Raw genomic sequence first — 21954 nt, 5'->3', positions numbered from 1 at the left:
AGAATCAGAATACTTTATTAATCCCAAAGGAAATTATATGGATTACAGCTGCACCTAGACAGTAACAGACTAAACAATTTAAATCATTCAATATAAAGAGTTCAACACTCCAACTATAAAGCAAAAGACAAAGAAATGAGTAAGTAAAAGTTAAGCTGAAGAGAAAAAGCAGGAGCAACAGTAACAGGCACGCACACTCATATTTTTGTTGTGACGATCTTTGTCTCACACTTTTATTTGTAACCGTCGTTCCTAACACAGCAGGCTGGAACAGGCCCTGGATTCCTTTTGCTTTCTGACAGATTAGCTGTAGTCTGTGGAGTTATTAAATTTCATGCTCTCGACTTCTCACACAACCACAATGCACGCTGCATTAAAGTGACAGAGGGCAAATGTATTCTTTTAAACTTTAAACAACGAACATCAGACCGACAACACATCAGGATGTCGTACAGAACAACGGTGCAACCAGATGACAAACATGAAGGCGCACCGATGCAGATGTTTTGTCATCTGTTCTGCATGGATCCAGCCTCTGAACGTCGACACAAATCTGTACAAATATAAAAACATAAAGCATAAATTTGTGTCGAGTAGACTCACCTCCCCCCCCAAACACCAGCACACAGAGTATGGGTGGGTGGTTGTTCCCACCCAATCAAAAGTGAAGAAAATAAGGCTCAGAGAAAACATGAGCAGTGTTTCTAACTTCTGATTGGTTGGGCAGCGTTAAGCCTGCCTTCATACCGTCGTCAGAGGTGCAACCAAACAAAGAAGCAGACGCCATGTCTCACCTGTGAACTCGGAGGACGACAAACAGGTAAAGCACAAATTTATCTGCTGTTTTTTCTGAACAGTTAAACTCATCACTAAATGTTTTTCATGTTTTGGATTCTCTGCAGGTCTGCTTCACCTTTGTTAGCTGTGTTTGTGCTGTGAGGTGCGCTGTGATTCTCTTTGTTAATGATAGTTTCATTTTGATCGTTACTGCCTTTAATATACTTTTGATTTTTCCTCATTTACATCTTTTCTTTATGGCTGCAGAGTGAACCTTTGTGTTATGATGCAGAACTATAATTCTTAATATTTGTTTTGTGCTTTTATCAAATGACTGCACAGAATGAGCAGAAACATGAAAATTAGGTTATTTGTTATATAACATATGGTGACATAAATGATTTCCTCTGAGTAGACAGAAAGATTGCATATAAACTGGAGGGTGAGACAGTTGAGTGAAGAGGAATATTTTAATATTTTATCTATATGAAAATTTTAATCTCTCTACTGAAACTGCCACAACTCCCCCCTCACACACACACACACACACACACACACACACACACACACCTTATTTGCAGCTGCTCACTTACACCCAGCAGGCTGGAACAGGTCCTGGTATTCTCTTTGTTGCAGATTTTACCGCCCACACACGATCACAGATCGTGTTTCACTTACTGGAGTTTTTAGACTCTCGTGATCTCATCTAATCATCATTCTCAGAAGCGTTTACTAAATTAATCCTTGTAGTAAGATGTGAATGTGATTATGATCCAGGTGATGTGGTCTATAGTTGGTCGTTTCTGTCCGACTGTTTGGAATAATCTTAGTCCAATTATGCACTTGAATGCAGCACACATGAGTGGATCAAATGGATCCATCATAATATTCTTTAATTAAAACTCATTCAAGTAATATCTTCTTGTGCACAGTAGGCTTCCTGAAAGCATAAATGATCTCTGAGGTTGAGAACGTGAAATAAATCATCCATGTGTATAAAACACTTCTACATGTGTTCAGACTGAGGTCCCCTGATTCTTCAATCATTTGCTCAAGATAAATCTGGTTGATCAGTCTTTACAAAGACTTTAATTTCTTTGAAAACTGAAATTGAAAGTGAAAGATGTAAACCTTCTTTCTGCCGTTACTCATGATGTCTTAATGGTCTAAATGTAATTGGTTACACTTGACCCCCCAGTTTGTATAAAACATTCTCTACATGGTGACCAACTGAAGTACTGCATAAAACGACCAACATCACAATAACAACTTCTCCCTTTTTTGTGCCGTTCCATTAGAACCATTCATGCTTACAGCCCCTTTGTCCACTTACCATCACATGTCGTGTGACTCAAAGAACCTAAAATGCATTTTATTTCCTTCCAGTTCATCCCCTGGTCTTTTCAGAAAATCGACATCATGTCAACCAAAACAGCTGGTGAGTCCACTCACATGTTATTGATCAGCAGTGAGGATTTTGCACTCACACTGTACATATATCGCAGAGAGTAGATTTAGAGAGTAACTGTAACATCTGTTCAGGTATTGGAAGTGAAAGTAAACAACAAACAGGTGCAGCAGCAGGGTGGAGCAGGATCCAACTGCCATGATCACACTGTGCTGCTGGTTTTAGAAGCAACGTTGGCTGATAAACATATCCAACATGCTCACAGTACATGTCGCCCTGTTCTGCCGATATAGTTACTCGTTCATTTCCAGTCGCTTCACTTGCTGAAAGAATGAATGTAAATAAAAAATAAATAACTGAAAGCTGCTTGAAGGCACCTTAAATAGCCCCCTGATCCACCAGGCAATCAGGAACAGGTGGATTATCACAGGCACACACTCCACGGTGAATTGTATAATTAGTCCACCCACACAAAGTATGAAAAGAAAGCAGGATAACAAAAACCCCTGACAAAATGGCTTCTTGCCCACAACAAGAAACACAAAGAAGCTGGATTAAGGAAGCCATGCTTGTAAATACTTCACTCAGAGAGACAGTGATATGCTGAGATACTTTCTTGGTTTGTTTTGAAATCCAAATTTGGATTTCTTTAGTTTCTCCAGTGACCACTTAGGAACAAGAAATAGAGTCATGGTATTGTTAGTGATACTGGGATGTGCAGAAAAAAGATGTCATGTTACTGTGGAATATTGCTCCATCTTTGAAGATGATCAGAACTTTTTAAAATTGGGGTCAAGTTGATACGATACATGAAACAACCAAAAACAACTTGGGATAAAATCTCTGCTTCTAGTCTTTTCTCACCGGCTCAGGGTCCAATCTTTAAATTTAATTGAGATGGTATGAATTGTTTTCAGTCAATTACACTAATTACTTGGCATATCAGAAGTAGAGACCTCATGACACATTCCTGTAACACCAAGAGATTTTCCACATTTAAGTGTTGAAGGATAACTTGAGTTCTTTATATTTTTGCAGAGGATTTCCAAAAACCAGAAGATGGCAGCTATGACATCAAGGACTGTAAGTTGAACTAACAACATTGATGTATCATGAGTAAAATAAAAATCATTTCATTTAAAGTATTAGTTATAATGTCAAAAGCTATATGATTTAGGAAGGGAGGGATAAAGCTCTACTAATCCTACAATGACATTTCCCTCCTGTGTTGTCAGGCATCAGCCAACCAGATTTTAATCTGAAAATCTTAGAAATATGGTATCTAACCAGATTCTTACTCTGGTAAGAACAACAGTCAACAACAGTCGCCTCAAGGCGCTTTATGTTGTACAGTAGATACAGAAAAAAACCCAACAATCATATGACCTGAAAACTGAAGGCTCTGCCTCCCATTCTACTTTTAAATACTCTAGGAACAATAAGTAGGCCTGCAGTGTGAGAGCGAAGTGCTCTAATAGGGTGATATGGTACTACAAGGTCATTAAGATAAGATGGGGCCTGATTATTTAAGACCTTGTATGTGAAGAGCAGGATTTTGAATTCTGGATTTAACAGGAAGCCAAAACAGGAGAAATCTGCTCTCTCTTTCTAGTCCCTGTCAGGACTCTTGCTGCAGCATTTTGGATTAGCTGAAGGCTTTTCAGGGAGTTTTTAGGACATCCTGATAATAATGAATTGCAGTCGTCCAGCCTGGAAGTAATAAATGCATGAACTAGTTTTTCACTCTGAGACAGGATATTTCTAACTTTAGAGATGTTGCGCAAATGGAAGAAAGCAGTCTTACATATTTGTTTAATATGTGCGTTGAAGGACATGTCCTGGTCAAAAATGACTCCAAGGTTCCTCACAGTGTTACTGGAGGCCAAGGTAATGCCATCCAGAGTAAGAATCTGTTTAGATACCATATTTCTAAGATTTTCAGGGCCGAGTACAATAACCTCAGTTTGATCTGAATTAAGAAGCAGAAAGTATCATGAACCAACAGGTTTGCCCAGGAAAGTGGACCCAAAAACGCAGACAAACATGGGCGTGGAATGCTTACAGTGATATTTATTTGAAAAGGTGGCCAAAAGTGACGAGGGGGGCCCAAAAGGCTAGTGGCAGGAACGCGGAAGAGGTCAGAGAGGCAAGGGGATATTCTGTAACAGAGGGAGAGGTAGTTAAAATCGGAAGAGAAAACTAGAGCTTGATAACTAGAAACTGGAGAATAGTTCGCCTTACTGTGCCAGTCATGGTTAGTTTCACTGAGGGGAGGGGAGGGGAGAGAGGTCCGTGGGAAGCTTCTGGAGGGTCTCAAGCTGAAGCGTGGAGGTTAGAGGGCAGGCGGGCGAGCCGGCTGGGAGACAGGGACTGTCCCAGTAAGGTGAAGCCAGGGTTGAAACTCCGCTGAATGAAGGGAAGACAGGAATTACTCCAACAGATAAATCACACAAGGAAAACCACGAAGGGAAACGTAATTTACCACCAAGAAGAGTAGAACAAACTGGCAAGGAGGGGCTGGTTGAGTCAGCTGAAGTAGGTCTCCCGCTGATTGCTCGCAGCTATGGCTCACTTGAAGCACTGAAGTCCCTGCCCCAAAGGGATGGCTCAGCAGCCACACAAGGAAAACCCCCTCCAGGCACTCCCATGGACCATGACAGAAAGGTAGTGGCCATCCCAATCTTTGTCTTATGACATTCTTGACATTTCAGACTTGGAAGTGCTAATTCTCATCCTAACTGTGTCACCCCACACTAGTGCAAACTGGAAGTCAGTCCCTTGCAAAATCAACAAAATCAAAAATCAGATAAGATAAGATAAAACTTTATTAATCCCTCGGGTGGATTACTCTGAGAAATTCGGTAAGATCAGAGGTAAAATCAGAGATTATACCCTGAGACCATTGATCCCAGCACCTAATAAGTGTGTAGCCCTTGAATGCACCTAAATATTCTGTCCAATTCGGTGCCAATCTGCGGGGCCAACAACCCTTGGAGAGGAACCTTTTTTTGGGGGGAGGGTTCTCTGATAAAAAGGTCCTAATCTCTGGTCCTATGGGTCTTACCCAGCTGCACCCCTGCACCAGCTGGAGTACTAACTACCTAGAAATTGTCCAGGTGTCTTTCCTCGTAACCCTGATAAGATAAACCAAACTTGAATAGCCTTGTAGGTCAAATCATATCAGTCCCACCTGTTAATGGTAGGTCCCCTATTGACTGAGCCACTTGTAGTTTCTGGGTGTATTTCAGAGGCCCCAAAGCAAGGTTATCATATGTTATAATATAAAGGGCTAGCGTTAACATCCTGTACGTTTCCACTTTTACTTGAGTAAAGAAGTTGTTTCATTTCTTCTACTTAAGTAAATCAAGTTTGTACTTTTGCCACCTCTGCCCAACAAAATCACGGTAGTGCCTTTAAAACATCTGCATGAGCTTATCCTCCTAAATAGAGAGCTGATATGGCTTTTCAAACTCATCAAGAAACCATATCGGAAAGTGTAACTGCCAGCGCTATCACTAAGCAACCTGTTTTAAGACAAATTTGTAAATGATTATTTCTCAAGTGATATGATTAACAATTACAAACTATGTAATGGAATGTGACATAAATATGTGTTTCATAATTTTTGAGGCAATTTACATTTTTTTTTGCAGCACGTGAACTCAGGATAATGCTGTTTGGAAAAAGTGAGAACAAAAAATCAGCCCTGGAAAAGCTCCTCGTTGGGAAAAAAGAGTCTAAAGGTTTTGGAGGAAAGCAATCTGGTTCTGCCTCTGGAGAGAGGAACAGGAAACCTCCCACAGTTGTAAAAACTCCCAACATCTTCAGTCTGCCTGTGGAAGCACTGTTTAAAGAGATGAAGAGCTGTGTGAGTCTCTGTCCTCCTGGACCAAACGTTCTGCTGCTGTTAGTGAAACCTTCTGATTTCACTGAGGAGAACAAACAAACTCTGAATTTGGTCCTGAGCTTGTTTGGTCAAGATGCTTTTAATCACTCCATCGTCATCATAACACATAATGAAGAAGGGAATAACTCAGTGGATAAACTCATTGAAGAATCCAAACAAAGGCAGCACTTCGTTAATTTTGACAGGAAAGACTCCTTCTCAGATTTTTCTGAGTTGATGGAAGAAATGAATGAGATGGTGAGTAAAAATTGGGGAAAATATCTAATGTTAAAAGAAGAGGCTAAACCCAATCTGAAGTCCAGTCTGAACCTGGTTCTGTGTGGGAGGAGAGGAGCAGGGAAGACGTCAGCAGCCAAGGCCATTTTAGGTCAGACTGAGCTTCATTCAGTCTCCAACTCATCAGAGTGTGTTAAACATCAGGGAGAGGTGTGTGGACGTTGGGTTTCCCTGGTGGAGCTGCCTGCCTTGTATGGAAAACCTCAGAAGGCAGTGATGGAGGAATCACTCAGGTGTATCTCCCTCTGTGATCCTGAGGGTGTCCATGCCTTCATCCTGGTCCTACCTGTGGCTCCCCTCACTGATGAAGACAAGAGAGAGTTAGAGACCATCCAGGACACATTCAGCTCTCGAGTCAATGACTTCACCATGATTCTGTTCACCGTGGACTCAGATCCTACAGATCCAGCTGCTGAAAATATATTAAGTATAGACAAAGACATCCAGAAGCTTCTTCAGACGCTCAGACAAAGACATGTTGTTCTCAACATCAAAGACAAACAGCAGATTACAAAGATGTTTGAGGTTGTGGACAAAATTAGTGAGGCCACAAACAAACCACACTGTTATACAAAGACAACATTTCTACATGCACAAATGGACAAAGTCTTACAACAAGATAAATCCATACAGATGCAACATGATGAACTTGAGAAGCTGAAGACGAACATGATGACTTGTAAGTACTTTAGAATTTTATATTTTTATGTGTTCAGTGACCCAAAGAGTTTTAATCCAGCAGTATTCAAGTGTTAACTCTGATTGTTTTCATGTTATAGGTGATGAAGTTGAAGGAAAAGACTCAGATTGTCTCAGGATTGTGCTGATTGGGAAGACTGGCTGTGGAAAGAGCTCTACAGGAAACACCATTTTAGGAAGAGACGAGTTTACAGCTGCATCAAGCCAAATATCAGTCACACAATATTGTAAGAAGGCAGAGGGTGAGGTGGACGGTCGTCCTGTTGTTGTGGTCGACACTCCTGGTCTGTTTGACACAGCTCTGTCAAATGAAGAAGTTCGGGAGGAGTTGGTCAAATGTATCAGCCAGCTGGCTCCAGGACCGCATGTCTTCTTGGTGGTGATGCAGGTCGGCAGATTCACAGCAGAGGAGAAAGACACGATCAAGCTCACTAAAAAATTCTTTGGGAAGAACTCAGAAACATTCACCATTGTTCTTTTGACCAGAGGAGACGATCTGGAGCGTCAGGGAGAGTCTATTGATGATTACATCAAGAACAAATGTCATGATTACTTTAAGAAGCTGGTCTCCAACTGTGGAGGAAGATACCATGTGTTCAATAACTCTGACAAACAAAACCGTACACAAGTCAGTGAGCTGATAAAAAAGATTGACACCATGGTGAAGAACAATGGAGGAAGCTTCTACACCAATGAGATGCTGCAAGAGGCTGAAGCAGCAATAAAGAAGGAAACGCTGAGGATCCTGAAGGAGAAGGAAGAAGAGATGCAGAAGGAAAAGGAAGAGATTGAAAGAAAACATGAGCAAGAAATGAAAGCAATGAAAAGAAGAATGGCAGAAGAGAGAGAAAAATCAGAAAAGGAGAGAAAACAGAAAGCTGAAGAACTCAAGGAAATGAAGAACAAAATTAAGGAAGAACAAGAGAAGAAAAAAAAAGAAGAAGAAATGAGAGAAAAGAAGGAAAAGGAAAAGGACACTGGAGAAGAAAGATATCGACAACAATTCAAAGAAGAACTTGAAAAGTTGGACAGACAAATTCATTTGGAAAAAGAGGCAAAGGAAAGTGTCGACAGACAGCTGGAAGAGACCAGAGAAGAGATGCAACAAAAACAAGAAGCCTGGGAGAAAGAACGAAGAGAAGAGCGAGAGAAACAAAGACAAGAAGATGAAAAGAGACGACAGGAGGAGGAAGAAAGAATAGACAAACTGCTGGAAAGTTACAAACAAGAAAAAATAAAATATGAAAACAACAAATTACAAGAGGAACAAATAAGAAGAGAAATGGAAATAACAGAGAACAATCATCAGAAAACACTGGAGGACCTAAAGAAGAGCTATGAAAGAAAAGCCAGACAGAAAGCAGAAGAGTTCAACGAATCCCAAAAGAAACACATGGATGAATTAAATGCTCAGCGGGAAGAACACGTGAAGGAAATGAACGACTTAGTGAAACGTGTGACCAAGAAGAGCGAAAACCTGAGAAAGATCAAGAATCTAGTGGAAAAACATGAAAAACAAATGAGGAATGCAAAAACTGAGGAGGACAAGGACGAACTACAGGAAGAACATGAACAACAATTAAGTGAATTGATGCAAAAAATCTTAAGTAAGGAGGTCAGTGACGCATCAGCCTGCAGCATTTTATGACGAGAAATGAAGGATTTCAGTTGTTTTTCTTTCATTTGTACTGGGAGAAAACGTTAAAGAAGCACCGATTTGTTGTTCTGCATGTTTTACATGTTTGGGATTTCCTCACAACAGCAAATAATTCTGGTACCGTCTAATCTGCCTTAAACACAGTGTCGGACTCCAGTCTCACCATTAAACCACAAGTCACTATCCCAACATTACCAAAGCTTCTGACTGGTTAAACTAACTCCTCACATTGAATAGGTATTAGTTACTAAAAGACCCACGTGGAACCAGCATGTTCCACTCTGTCTCAGCTCATTAATCTCCCACCCGGCAGAGTGGAAGCTATGGTCAGTGTTTTTCCAGGTTCAGCATCACAGGGTTGCGAGTTTGACTCCCTGACCTGGAGTGTGTGGAGTTTGCATGTTTTTCCTGTGTCTGCCTGGGTTTCCTCCCACAGTCCAAACACATGCAGTTAGTGGGGTTAATTGGTGATTCTAAATAACCCATAGGTGTGAGTGTGAATGGTTGTCTGTCTCTCCATGTTACCCTGCGACAGACTGGTGACCTGTCAAGGGTGTACCCCGCCTCTCACCCCATGATAGCTGGGATAGGCTCCACCCCCTGATTAGGATAAGCAGAGGAGAGAAGATACAATACAATACAACTTTATTTGTATAGCACATTTAAAACCAGCGGTACACCAAAGTGCTTTACAGTAATACAATAATTTAGAGAAAGGAAACATAAACAGGTAATAAATACACCAACAGGTGGAGAGCACTAATTAGCCGCAGCACAGTGAAAATGTGTAAAAGAAATACAAACACAACTCAACTAGGAGATTATTCAGCAATAAAATAAAATAAAATGATTAAAACTACATAAAAGAACATTTGCAGGACACAAACACTAACTAGGGGAGGCTAAATTGAATAAAAAGGTTTTCAACCGTGATTTAAAAGATTGAACTGATTCAGACTCACGAATAGCAGTAGGAAGATTATTCCAGAGGTTGGGTGCAGCTATGGCAAAAGCACGATCCCCTCTGGTCTTCAAGTCCTCTACTAGGTGTGTACAAGCTGAGAAGTTCAACAAGATAGCTGGGAGCAATGTTATTTATAATTTTAAAGGTAAGGAATAGTATTTTAAAATTCAATTCAATTTTATTTATACAGCGCCAAATCACAACAACAGTCGCCTCGAGGCGCTTTATATTGTACAGTAGATTGTACAATAATACATACAGAGAAAAACCCAGCAATCATATGACGCCTTATGAGCAAGCATAGCAACCGTAAAATCAATACAGTATTTGACGGGAAGCCAATGCAGGTCAGCGAGGATAGGGGTGATAGAACCATACCTGCCAGTTCCAGTTAAAAGGCGTGTCGCCACATTTTGAACAAGCTGCAGTCTGCGGAGAAGGGTGGATAGGAGGGAGTTACAGTAGTCAAATCTAGAGGCGATAAAGGCATAAATAAGTTTCTCAAGGTCCTTACAGGGTATGTAAGGCTTGGCCTTGGCAATTTGGCGTAATTGGTAGAAGCTAGATTTAACTACAGTGGAGACTTGTTTGTGGAGTCCAAAAGATGGATGAAGATTGACATCAACTAGATTTTTTCTTTGGTTTTAGCTTGGTGTTTATTGGCATCTTTTGCAGTGTGTGGTTAGCTTCATGTTTGCAAAGTAAATAAATAAAGCAAATAAATGTTTTTATCCTAATTTACTTCAAAATAGAAACAGAGCATAAGTGGCAATGATGCAAGAAAGAAAATTATATTCAAATATGTAAAGAACAGAACAGTTGTGGCTTTGTCATTGTTACGGGCTCCTGGCCTCAGGTGGCCCCGCCTTCCTCTATGGAAATCAAAGTGTTCCAGGACTCACGGGGGATTGGCTGGCCCGGACCTATGCCCGCCCCAACTTCATGCATATCAGAGTGTGTCAGACCACTCACACCATTGGCTGCTGCAGGAGCCTTGAGTACGACAGACCAATGACACAGCTGCCTGCAACTACCTGAGAATATAAAAGGCTGAGGATTCTTCATTCGTAGAGGGACTTGTTGATTCGAACAGACTGTGTAGACTGTCCCTCTTGCCTCTCCCTCTGCCTCTGCCTCCTGTGAAATGTTTAGATGAGTAGTGTTCTACTGGTGTTATTAGTGTTACTTGAGTTGTTTGTTATGTTTGTCTAAAATCACACTATTGCCTAGTGAGTTGTTTCACTAACGGTTTTCAGTTGTGTTAATAAACCTTATGTTTTTCTTTTTATCTAACCTCCTGGTCTCTGGGCTCATTTATGTTACATCCGCTGTCGCCTAGCAGAGCCGGGTCGTAACAGTCATTCTAATGTAATCATTGTGTGTTTGTGTGGGCGGGGGTGTTAAATGTTTTATCACAAAGAAAGACGACACACATTTGGTGATCAGGTACCTTTATTCTTGTCTTTTTTTGAAGTTATGGATCAAAGAGTTTTTCCTGGGCTGAGCTCTTTAAGTACCAGGATGTTCATTTAAGTTGTTAGTTTTGCTCTGTACTGTAAGTTGAATCAGTCATTTTAATCTTTTCTGATTTGTTGTTTTATGTAATGTTTGGTAAAAATCTGGAGAGTGTGTGATTTGATTTCTTGTATTTTATCGGGAATAGTTCTGTTTTTATTGTGTTCATTTGTTTTGGTTGTTTTTAATATATTTTGTTTAATCAGTAATTATCAAGTTTTATTATAAAATCACTCATGATTTTTTTTTTTATTAAATAGTCAGGTATATGACTGTAAAGTTTAGATATTATTTATGCCTCTGCAATATCTAATTATAACAGCATTTACTCAATTATCATTGAAAATAATCAGATACAGTAGATAATATTTGACTTTATTTTGATAAATGTCAAATATAAATTCTTTGCTTAATAATTAATGACATAACTAAGAATAACAGTATTTTATCTTTTGATTTTCCAAAGAATAAATTAGTGTTTCCCTGTGATTCGTGTGGATGGTACTTAAATGATGAAACTGTCATGGCTGTGTGAAGGCAGGCAGGAAAGGTGGACCCCAGAGCAGGACTCATAGAGGCACAGGTGAACTCAAAACCCTCGGCTTTATTGTGGGAATGCAGACTGAACAAAGAACTAACTAGACTGGAATGCAAATAAACTAGCAGGCAGGCAAACAGAATACACAGGGTGGTACGAGTATGAACAGACGTTAATGACGTGACACTGACACAAAGACACACTGGGCTTAAATACACTGAGGGAGTCATCAAGGAATTAAAGACAGAAGGGGAACACAGCTGGGAGGAATAAGACCTAACGAGACAGGGGGAACAAAGCTAGAAACACTGACAAAGACAGGAACATGAACCTTCAAAGTAAAACAGGAAACAACACACACTTTACTAGGACACGGACTCGACAGAGTAAGACAGACTAGACACTGAACTAAACCGGCAATAATAACAAAATATAACCCGAACCTTAGTCATAATGCAGAAACATACCAGAATAACTGAAACACAGATTCATAATAAAAATCATCAAAGCACCAGAGAAACATAAAGAACAATCCATCATTCAAAAAATAAACCAAAGCATAAGGAACTCAAAATGCTGGGTCGATGCGACCCAGGACCGTGACAGAAACAAAGCATCTTCATTCAGATTTTGATTTCATGTTTTCTTTAATTTTATTGTAGATCCTGTCAAATCAAACTGAGCTTCCTAATTCCCACACCCACTCTGACACGTGTGTTTTGCAGCAGTTTAATTTCTGTTTGTCAGCATTAGTATGGAACGTAGTGCAGAACATGGAACAAAAGAACTGGAACTTCTTTTTGAACAGTTACAAAGCGAGTGTCAGACCTGAAACAATTTGAAATTGTTTGAATGTGTAGCTACATTTGCAGCCTCAGTAATCAGCCTCAGTTTCTACAGTAATGATTCAACTCGGCACTGAATGAGTGAGCAGCTCTCCACTTAGTCTATGCTGGCGGTAGTGCTAGATGGTCACATAGAGGTAGCATTAAGGCTATGAGCTGTACAATAGCGAGTTATATATAACAGATAGAGGTGATGCGGGAATATCAATGTTAGTTCTGCCTGACAACTTTTAATAAAATCACTCCAACAATCAATATAAACACTGACATTGACTTGAGCGAGATATTTTAAATCTTGTTGAAACTATAATTTCATTCAGTGTCTTAATCTTCATCATATTTATGTGAGTCTTTGATTATTACCATAGTCCTTCTAGCAGCAAACCCCGCCACTTAGCAGCCATCTTTAATCACCTCTGAATGACTTAAATATAGAAATCTATCAGAACACCAGGATGTAAAACCTGCAAAGGCATTTCCCCCTTTAAAGTTCTACTTCTACCAGCTTTGCTATTCTTCCATACATTTCAATTGAGGATTTTTTTTTTAGTGCTCAGTAGATCAGTGAGTCCTTTCAAACCTAAAAAAAGAAAGAACTCATCAGATAATTATTGCAATTGTTCAATGAAACAAGATGTAAAAATAGTGTCTGGTAATTAAAGATCAAACACTTATTCATCCTGGCGTTGTTCCTGCTGGTGCAGGGTCCGCTCTTAGGCAAAGGTTTCTCCATTTGGTTCTGTCCAAGGCGTCCTCAGGTGATGCGTTGACGGTCTTAATGTCTTCCTTGATTTTGTCCATCCGCCGTTTCTTCAGTCTGCCTCGAGGCCGGCGTCCTTCTGGGTCAATCCTCATAGCTGTTTTTGCTACAGAGTTCTCATTGCTTTGAATCACATGTCCATACCACCTCAGGCGGGACTTGAGCATCTATTGAAGATCAAACACTGAGTTACAATAATTCCCTCATTCTTTCATTTACTGAACAGAAACAGTGAGCAGTTACATGTGTTCTGCATTAGGCCCAATCAATTTTTACAGACTGCTGAATACTTGATTTCTTGGCTATGACCATTTGTACTGTGACACCCTTATTGGGTATTTGCATAGCAATGACGAGGCTGGATAATGAGGAAGGCCACACATGGATTCCTTCATTGGTGTATTATAATCTGAAACTTAACTCCCTTTGCATGTTTAACCTGATAACAGGTTGACCCTCCCCCAATTCCATTATCATTGCACTCTTTCTATCCTTGCCTGTGCTTACACTACAGTTGGGAATAGATTCCATTAAAGTCGTTGACTTTCAGAAACTCCTCTAAAACTGCTCTGAATTTAAGGATAGAATTAATCCACTGTTATCTCTCAAATGACCCTGTATATATTCACTTAATGTATATAATGGTCTCTCCCTTTGCACAGTCAAGGAGCATTTCAGGATACATTTCACTGCGTGTTGTACTCATATAACTATGCAAGTGACAAATAAAGAATCTTGAATGTGCAACTTAAATCAGATAAGTGTCACCAATTTAGAAGAATGTCACGTTGATCATTTGGAGGAAGATCAATTAAGAGAAAGAGTCTAAGGAAATATTAATATTATTGAAAGTAGCTGTACATAATGTTTCGTCTGGGAGATTGTCATTAGTAATTTTTTTGACAAGAAGAAGAAGAATGTCCTTGGTTTGAAGCCAGTGTGGGCCTTTTTGTTTGGAGTTTGCATGTTCTGCCCAAGTCTACGTAGGTTCTCTCTAGGTACGCTGGCTTCTTCATACAAACCAAAGACATGCTGGTGAATGTGAGTGTGAATGGCCCATCACCATGACGCTGAAGTGGAAGGAAGGAATTTGATGGATGGATATCAAATAATACACTTTTGTGATCACCACCAGAGCTGATTACTCCAGGGTAGTTTTGGGTGTTTTGACCTTCAGTCTTTATCGCTTCCAAGCTGTACACCTGTTGTGTGCCAGTCTACAGGTGTACAATGTACAACGCTGGCATTCTGTTTGATTTATTGAACATTGTATTTCCTAATATGCTCATGTCATATTTTGCATAAGAGGAAGAGTCTCACTTCTAACAAAGCCACAAATACAGTTGTGGCCAAAAGTTTTGAGAATTACATAAATATTGGAAATTGGAAAAGTTGCTGCTTAAGTTTTTATAATAGCAATTTGCATACACTCTAGAATGTTATGAGGAGTGATCAGATGAATTGCATAGTCCTTCTTTGCCATGAAAATTAACTTAATCCCAAAAAAACCCTTTCCACTGCATTTCATTGCTGTCATTAAAGGACATGCTGAGATCATTTCAGTAATCGTCTTGTTAACTCAGGTGAGAATGTTGACGAGCATGAGGCTGGAGATCATTATGTCAGGCTGATTGGGTTAGAATGGCAGACCTGACATGTTAAAAGGAGGGTGATGCTTGAAATCATTGTTCTTCCAATGTTAATGTTGTGAATGAGAGGTAAATCTTGAGGGGGTAGGGACAAATAAGTAAATACTTCTGCCTACTCCTTTTCAAACAAATAATGGAATGATATTTTGTAATGATTGTGAAGGCACATGTTTGAAATGTTTGAAATAAAAATGAACTGAACTGAACTGAACCATGGTGACCTGCAAAGAAACACGTACAGCCATCATTGCGTTGCATAAAAATGGCTTCACAGGCAAGGATATTGTGGCTACTAAGATTGCACCTAAATCAACAATTTATAGGATCATCAAGAACTTCAAGGAAAGAGGTTCAATTCTTGTTTAGAAGGCTCCAGGGTGTCCAAGAAAGTCCAGCAAGCGCCAGGATCGTCTCCTAAAGAGGATTCAGCTGCGGGATCGGAGTGCCACCAGTGCAGAGCTTGCTCAGGAATGGCAGCAGGCAGGTGTGAGCGCATCTGCACGCACAGTGAGGCGAAGACTTTTGGAAGATGGCCTGGTGTCAAGAAGGGCAGCAAAGAAGCCACTTCTCTCCAAAAAAAGATTGATCTTTTGCAGAAAGTATGGTGAATGGACTGCTGAGGATTGGGGCAAAGTCATATTCTCCCATGAAGCCTCTTTCCGATTGTTTGGGGCATCTGGAAAAAATCTTGTCCAGAGAAGAAAAGGTGAGCGCTACCATCGGTCCTGTGTCATGCCAACAGTAAAGCATCCTGAGACCATTCATGTGTGGAGTTGCTTCTCATCCAAGGCAGTGGGCTCACTCACAATTTGGCCCAAAAACACAGCCATGAATAAAGAATGGTACCAAAACACCGACGTTCAGCTGGAGGTGGTTGTCCCGGCACCACGATGCCAGATTCTTCACTTCATCCATGTAGGCCGCCTCATCATTGTTGGAGATGGCGCCCAACACCACTGTGTCGTCAGCAAACTTCACAATGGTGTTGGAGCTGTGGGTTGGAGCGGATCTGTGGTGTTTGGGATGCAAGAGATGATGTTCTTCAGCAGCCTCTCGAACATCTTCATTAGTGTTTGAGAGGCTGGGCATTAGTGTTCATTAGTGTTCATTAGTGTTTGGTGTGGCCGGTTGCACTGAAGTCAGTGCAGCTGGCCGGTAGTCATTCAGGCATAAGGGCTTGTTGTTCTTGGGCACAGGGACGATGGTGGATGTTTGGAAGCATGTGGGGACCACAGACTTAGCCAGGGACTAGTTGAAAATGGAGGTGACACACCTGCTAGTTGGTCAGCACAGCAATGCAGCAGATGGCTGGTGATGCCACCTGGCCCCACCGCTTTCCTTGTGCTCACTCTCCTCAGCACCGCTCGGATGCCATGCTCTGCGATGGTGATTGCCAGTCCCTCGCTGATGACGTCACCGTTCTCAGTTGTCAGGCAGTAAGTAGCATTAGCTGCCTGGCTAACCTCGAAATGGGTGTAGAACGCATTCAGCTCATTGGTGAATGCAGAGTCGGCATTGATCGGCGCAGTGTCCCTGGCTTCATAGTCTGTGATTGTGCTTAGTCTGTGCCACATGCTCCATGTGTCGCCCTGGCTGAAGCAAGACTCCACGCGCTCCCGGTACCAGCATTTGACATCCCTCACCACATGCCACACGCTGTATGAAGCAGCTCTGTAGGCACTCATATCACCAGTGGCGAGACCGGCGTTGTAGGTGGCGGTCCTGGCGTCCATTGGAGCGCGGATCGATCTGTCCGCCCACGGTTTCTAGTTTGGGAATGTCACAACTCTTGTAGTGGGGATAATAAGATGACAGATACTATCTAAAAAAAATAAAAATTTCAGTACAAATCAAATGACATCTTCATTGCAGGGACATGATTGTTGCACGTACAGAATAACCAGTCAAATCAACTTAATAAAGTTTATTTGACCCCAAATAAGTTTTTCAAGGCTTTGCTGAGAACAGAAACTTTTCAGAGGTAGACCATTTCAGCTGCTTCTATTTACAGCATCTTTCTTTCCAAACTTCAAAAGCTTTGTTTTGACCAACAGTAAAGTCAGTTTGTTGGACGCTGAGTAAGGCTTCTACCATCTATGAAGAGATCTGAAATGTGCATTTTTTAATTTTTGTTGTATGTAATGTTGTGTTTAATTTTCTTTTTAGGATGTCTTATGTATGCTTATGCTGCCCCAGATTAAATGTATACATAGAAGAGCTGAAGTTGCCTACCTGTGGTAAACAGGAAGCTGCGGGTGGAAAGATTACTGTATGTATTGTGTTCTGTTTGCAGAGTGTGGCTGCCGGCAGGAAATGAGACATAGTCAGACGTGGTAAGGGTGGGTGAAGCAAGCAGTCTAGCTTTTAAAAATTCTGTTTCTGTTTCTGGCTCATTCTGTATGATGTGCACTTTTCTTTTCCTCGGTCCACAGAAAAAATGTTTTTAACTGTAGCAACTGTTGATGAAAAAGATCAAGTATATTCTTTCAGTTGTGTATCATGAACACCAGGTAGCTTCACTGATCCACTCAGTAACAAATTAATACTTATGTTTGGCAAAGCAAATGACAACAAGGTGAAAATAATGTCTAGTAATTTTTATACTGACTTTGTAAATCTACACAAGGGGACCAATGATTTTATTAATACAGTGTACAGGAAAGCCCTTTTCTGCAGTTCTCAAACCAAACCGATTAACATCTGATACGGCCACATGTAGAGTTCAATATGGAGAGGACACCTGGAAGTAGCTGAGACAGAGAAATGAATGTGTTTGGTGATTAGACTCTGATGACCCATTGTGGCAGAACAGAATCCTGGTGGTGATTTAGGACAGGACCCCCCAGAGTCTAGATGCTGGTGATGGTGAAGATGAAGACTGAGGCTTGGATGGAGCTCTGACTGAGGAGTCTGTGAGATGGAGCTGGGGAGGAGGAGGGCTGCAAGAATGAGAGTTTGAAAATGAGAACGACAGAGAGCACAGATTTAACCTACACAACATGGTTGGACTAGAGTAATGATTGATAGCATGGAAAAGTGGTAGCAGTGTAAAAAACAGAAAAGCAGCCAAACACTCAGGAAAGCAGGCAGATGACTGATTAGAGACATTCATTACTGAACTCGTGCATAAGCTTCATAAAACACAGAGTCAGATTATAGCTGCTCTACTTATAAATCATAGAAGTGACCAACTTCTTTTCTCCAAGTCATTGTCTTTGTTTTTTGGTTCTTTTCCTTAATATCTTGAGCCATTAGTTCTTAGTTGCAGGTCTGTTTGTATTTATTTTTGAGTTATGTGATTAGACTTTGTTGTTTTTATTTAATCCCTGGTAATTCGGTTTATTGTCCGAACACAGGGGTCGGCAACCTTTCTGATGACGAGTGCCATTTAAAATTTCCTCAGAGGTCAGTGTGCCATATGATTGCATTAGCAATAAATTTAATAACGCTCTATATTAACAGTTACACACTATATAGAACAACTTTATACAATTATATTTGTTCACAGATGTTGGCAGCTATCAGCAAATAGTTATCAGCTATTTTATAACAAAAAAAAGACACTTTTTATCCATAACAGCAAATGAACTGAACAACAGAAAATACAAATGCTATTTATGGTCTCCTCACAACAATGATAAGAGAAATAAACTCGGCCAATATGGCATGTTTGTTAATACAGAGACACACATGTTAATGTGATCTCTGGTCTCCCACTCAGAGACACGGGTCTCCGAGTGTCCAGCATTCAGAGGCTACCTGAGGACTCATGTGAGAGAAAATCTGCTCACACAGATATTAGAGCCAAACACTGTCAATAAGGCCTCTGCAATGTTCTGAAGACAATTAAACTTGTCAGGTAGTGATGTCCAGCAGGTGAAAATGCAGCTCCATGAACACACACAGCTGTGGATTCCAGCTGCGTCGATGTTGCATTAACTGGCATTAACTCAGCCAGTTAATGCAAGACAAATCCAGCTGCTCATTAAAGATTTCTGGTTTGATCAGAAAATAAAACATTGGTCCAAACACCTGAAAGTCCCAAAAACGCATTCTGTCTCCGTGGTGCTGATGCTGTGCTGAGCGGAAAGCTCCTGAAGCTTTTGAAGTGTCAGAATGTGGAAAGCTAACAACGTCCCTCTGACCAGTAGGCTAAGTTATTTTCAGCCAATTACAAGTTGAATCTGGTAGTTGGGGTTGTTAGCTAAGATACCGTCATTAAGAAGCGGCACAACTAATGTGTCTATGCAAGTTAATTTGCGATGTGCACCGCTGGTACGGCCATTTATTTTTTGATGCACCTTCTCAGATTAACTCAATGCATGTCGTGCCCAGGGCTGGACTGGGACAAAACATCGGCCTGGGCATTTTGACTAAAGACCGGCCCACCAGGTATTAAAGTCATTAAGCCTTTGAATGAAAACAAACACTGTTGTGACAGTGATGTACAGTCTTGTTGGTATATGTATGATTTCTATACATTTTACGTCAGATAAAAACTTTGGTTGTAAGCTTCAGATAATTATTTAATAACAGTCAGACATTTTAAATGAGAATAAGAAAGAAAAGTATTTCTTTGTGCCCCCCTCTCCCTGTTAATGCCTACCTGCCCCCTGGCAACACTTTGCTAGACCCGCCCCTGCACAGTTACCAGCTGTCAGCTACACAAAAAAAGATCCTGGTGTTATTTGTCTCTCAGAAACAGTTCATAACTTCCCTTCAACTCATTCATGTCACCTAAAAGGTGAACCTGTTCCCCCCCGGCAAAACTTTGCTAGACTAGCTGACAGCTGGTAACTGTGCAGGGGACACGATCTGATATCGTCGTGTTGGTGTTGTTCCCAGATCATCATACTAAATGTTGTTCCAGGATCAACATTGCAAGTGACCAATCACATTGTTGTGACGTTATTCTTTTGTGCGCCAAGCCATTCGTGCATTTATGAAATTCCAATGTTGCAAGGACAATATCAATTCTGCTTAGCGTTTATTAAAGGGTCAGAGTCACGGCCTGTTGATCGGCGGACAGAGGCGGTTTCTCGCAGCTTAAGTACAGTTTTTTGTTTTACAGCGGTTTTTCCCGAAGTCGCAAAAGTATGACGTCACAACATTCTGATTGGTCACTTGCAATGTTGATCTGGGAACAACATCAACATGACGATATCAGATCGTGCCCCCTGCACAGTTACCAGCTGTCAGCTACTTAGAAAATGATCCTGGTGTTATTTGTCTCTCAGCAACAGTTCATAGCTTCAACTCATTCATGTCACCTAAAAGGTAAACCTGTTTCTCCATCACCTGTTCAGCTCTGATGGTTCAGTAAGGACATCTCCTGGTTTCATCTTCGTGTTTCCCTCTCACCACATATCCAAACCGACATCATGACCAGCAGCTTTACAGCTGTGGCTCCAGCAAACATCAGCTGATACTAGAAAGTAATATTAAATAAATTCTAACAACAGCTGATCAAGCTTAAACGTGCTGCTGTTGTTTAGCGCAACATCCGCTGGTTTCCTGTTTCTGGCACAAAGTGGGCGATAAACAAACAAGAGAGAAAAGCCGATCAGCTGATCATTGATCAGTTTCATGACTGAAGTAGAAACAGGAGAGAATGAGAGAAGAAGAGGCAGCTGTGCAGCGTAACGACAGAATAAATCCAGCTTTGTGTCTTTTTCATTCTAGCTGAAGTCCGGGACAAACTGTTCCTTCTCAGCTCAACACGAAACTCGTAATATTTTCTCTGAATACGAGACGATTCCGTCTTTTTACGGGACGGTTGGCAACTCTACTAACTAATGAATAAAATCAAGTTCACTATCAGTAACATCACAGCACCCACCCAGCTGTATAGAAACTCCATCATGCTAGCTAGCACGCAGTACGAGTTATTGTAACTGACTGTAAAAAGTCAGCACAACGAAAATAAACTCCACCTAAACTTGGTTTATATCTGACCAGATAGACTGCAGGTCATAACTTCTTACCTGAAGTTCAGTTCACCTGACACTCGGACCGGTGGCTGCCTCGGGTCTCTCCTCCTCCTGCCTCCCCTTTCCCTCATCCACCTGCTGGCCTCCACCACTTGCTAATGTTACTGAATCTGTGGAAGCTCTGCAATGCCACCACCAAACAACTGAGTTATTTTTACACACCGACCAGCATCTGGCCAATCCACCACCTTTCATTGTTTATACCGTTACAAAAAAAAAAAAAATCATTGGGCCACCAAGCAAATGCCCGATGGCCAGTCCAGCTATGGTCGTGCCATCAGTTAACCCACAGTTAACCACAGTTGGCACGCGTGCCTAGGGTAGCCGACCCCTGTCCTAACACCTCGCAGTGTTCCTCTATGCCAAGTTTCTGTTTTTTAAACTTCCCGTTTTCTTTTATTTGCTTCTGTCTCCTGTGCCTTAGTGTGAATTGTTTTGTGATTGTCTGAATCACCCGTGTCTTGTTTTTCCAGCTGTGTTCACTTTCCTGATCCTGATTTTGCTTCTCTCTGCCTGTGACCTTAATAAAAGGTTAGTTTTATGTTTTAAGTTTATTCTACTTGCCTCTGACAGTTTAAATTAATGATGATCGTAGCAAAGCACATGAGGCTTTAAATTGAACAATACTTTGTAATAAAAACTATACCATTAAGAAAACTCAGAAGAAGCTAATCAGATGTAGATAACCCACTGATCACAACGAATGCATGTGAAAAGAAAAACATACTAGATGCAGTCACTCCTTCAAAACAAGTATATTTCTAAGAAAACAGAAAATAATAGTTATCCTAATATATAGGGCTGGAGTTAAACATCTGTGCTCCAGTTACAGACAAATTTTTCTGCTTTCCCATAATAAAGAAAATCATTATCATTCAAATCTTCATCTTCAAAGATCTTTCAGAGAGCTTCCTGTTTATGACTTTTTTGCTGTACAGGGGCAGGCTAACACCACCCACACAGAACATC

General features: G+C 40.8%; 1 protein-coding gene across 4 annotated transcripts; it reads left to right on the top strand.

The window, feature by feature from the left end:
* The first annotated feature begins 753 nt into the window (after positions 1-753).
* Positions 754-12613, top strand: LOC146376800 (GTPase IMAP family member 8-like). 4 transcript variants are annotated; one of them, XM_084945402.1, is made up of 5 exons: positions 754-820; positions 2164-2215; positions 3224-3268; positions 5839-7047; positions 7148-12612. In XM_084945402.1, the coding sequence occupies exons 2-5, from the start codon at positions 2197-2199 to the stop codon at positions 8713-8715; spliced, it is 2841 nt and encodes a 946-aa protein (XP_084801528.1). In that variant the 5' UTR covers positions 754-820; positions 2164-2196; the 3' UTR covers positions 8716-12612. The 4 variants fall into 4 exon arrangements, with proteins under 4 accessions (XP_084801528.1, XP_084801529.1, XP_084801527.1 ...); XM_084945403.1 differs by having other exon boundaries at positions 793-940; XM_084945401.1 differs by having other exon boundaries at positions 793-2215.
* Positions 12614-21954: the final 9341 nt, after the last annotated feature.

This window comes from Perissodus microlepis, chromosome 12 (assembly GCF_051167445.1).
Source record: "Perissodus microlepis isolate ML-2025 ecotype Zambia chromosome 12, ASM5116744v1, whole genome shotgun sequence".
Taxonomy (NCBI): domain Eukaryota; kingdom Metazoa; phylum Chordata; class Actinopteri; order Cichliformes; family Cichlidae; genus Perissodus; species Perissodus microlepis.
The sequence above is the reverse complement of the archived record's forward strand: the minus strand, read 5'-3'. Positions and strand labels throughout refer to the sequence as shown.

Excerpts from the sequence above, each read along its gene's own strand:
- LOC146376800 (XM_084945401.1), top strand. The coding sequence starts at position 2,143 with ATGCATTTTATTTCCTTCCAGTTCATCCCCTGGTCTTTTCAGAAAATC. Across the intron at positions 2,216-3,223 it reads CATGTCAACCAAAACAGCTG|AGGATTTCCAAAAACCAGAA; the intron begins GTGAGTCCACTC and ends ATATTTTTGCAG. Across the intron at positions 7,048-7,147 it reads GAAGACGAACATGATGACTT|GTGATGAAGTTGAAGGAAAA; the intron begins GTAAGTACTTTA and ends TTCATGTTATAG.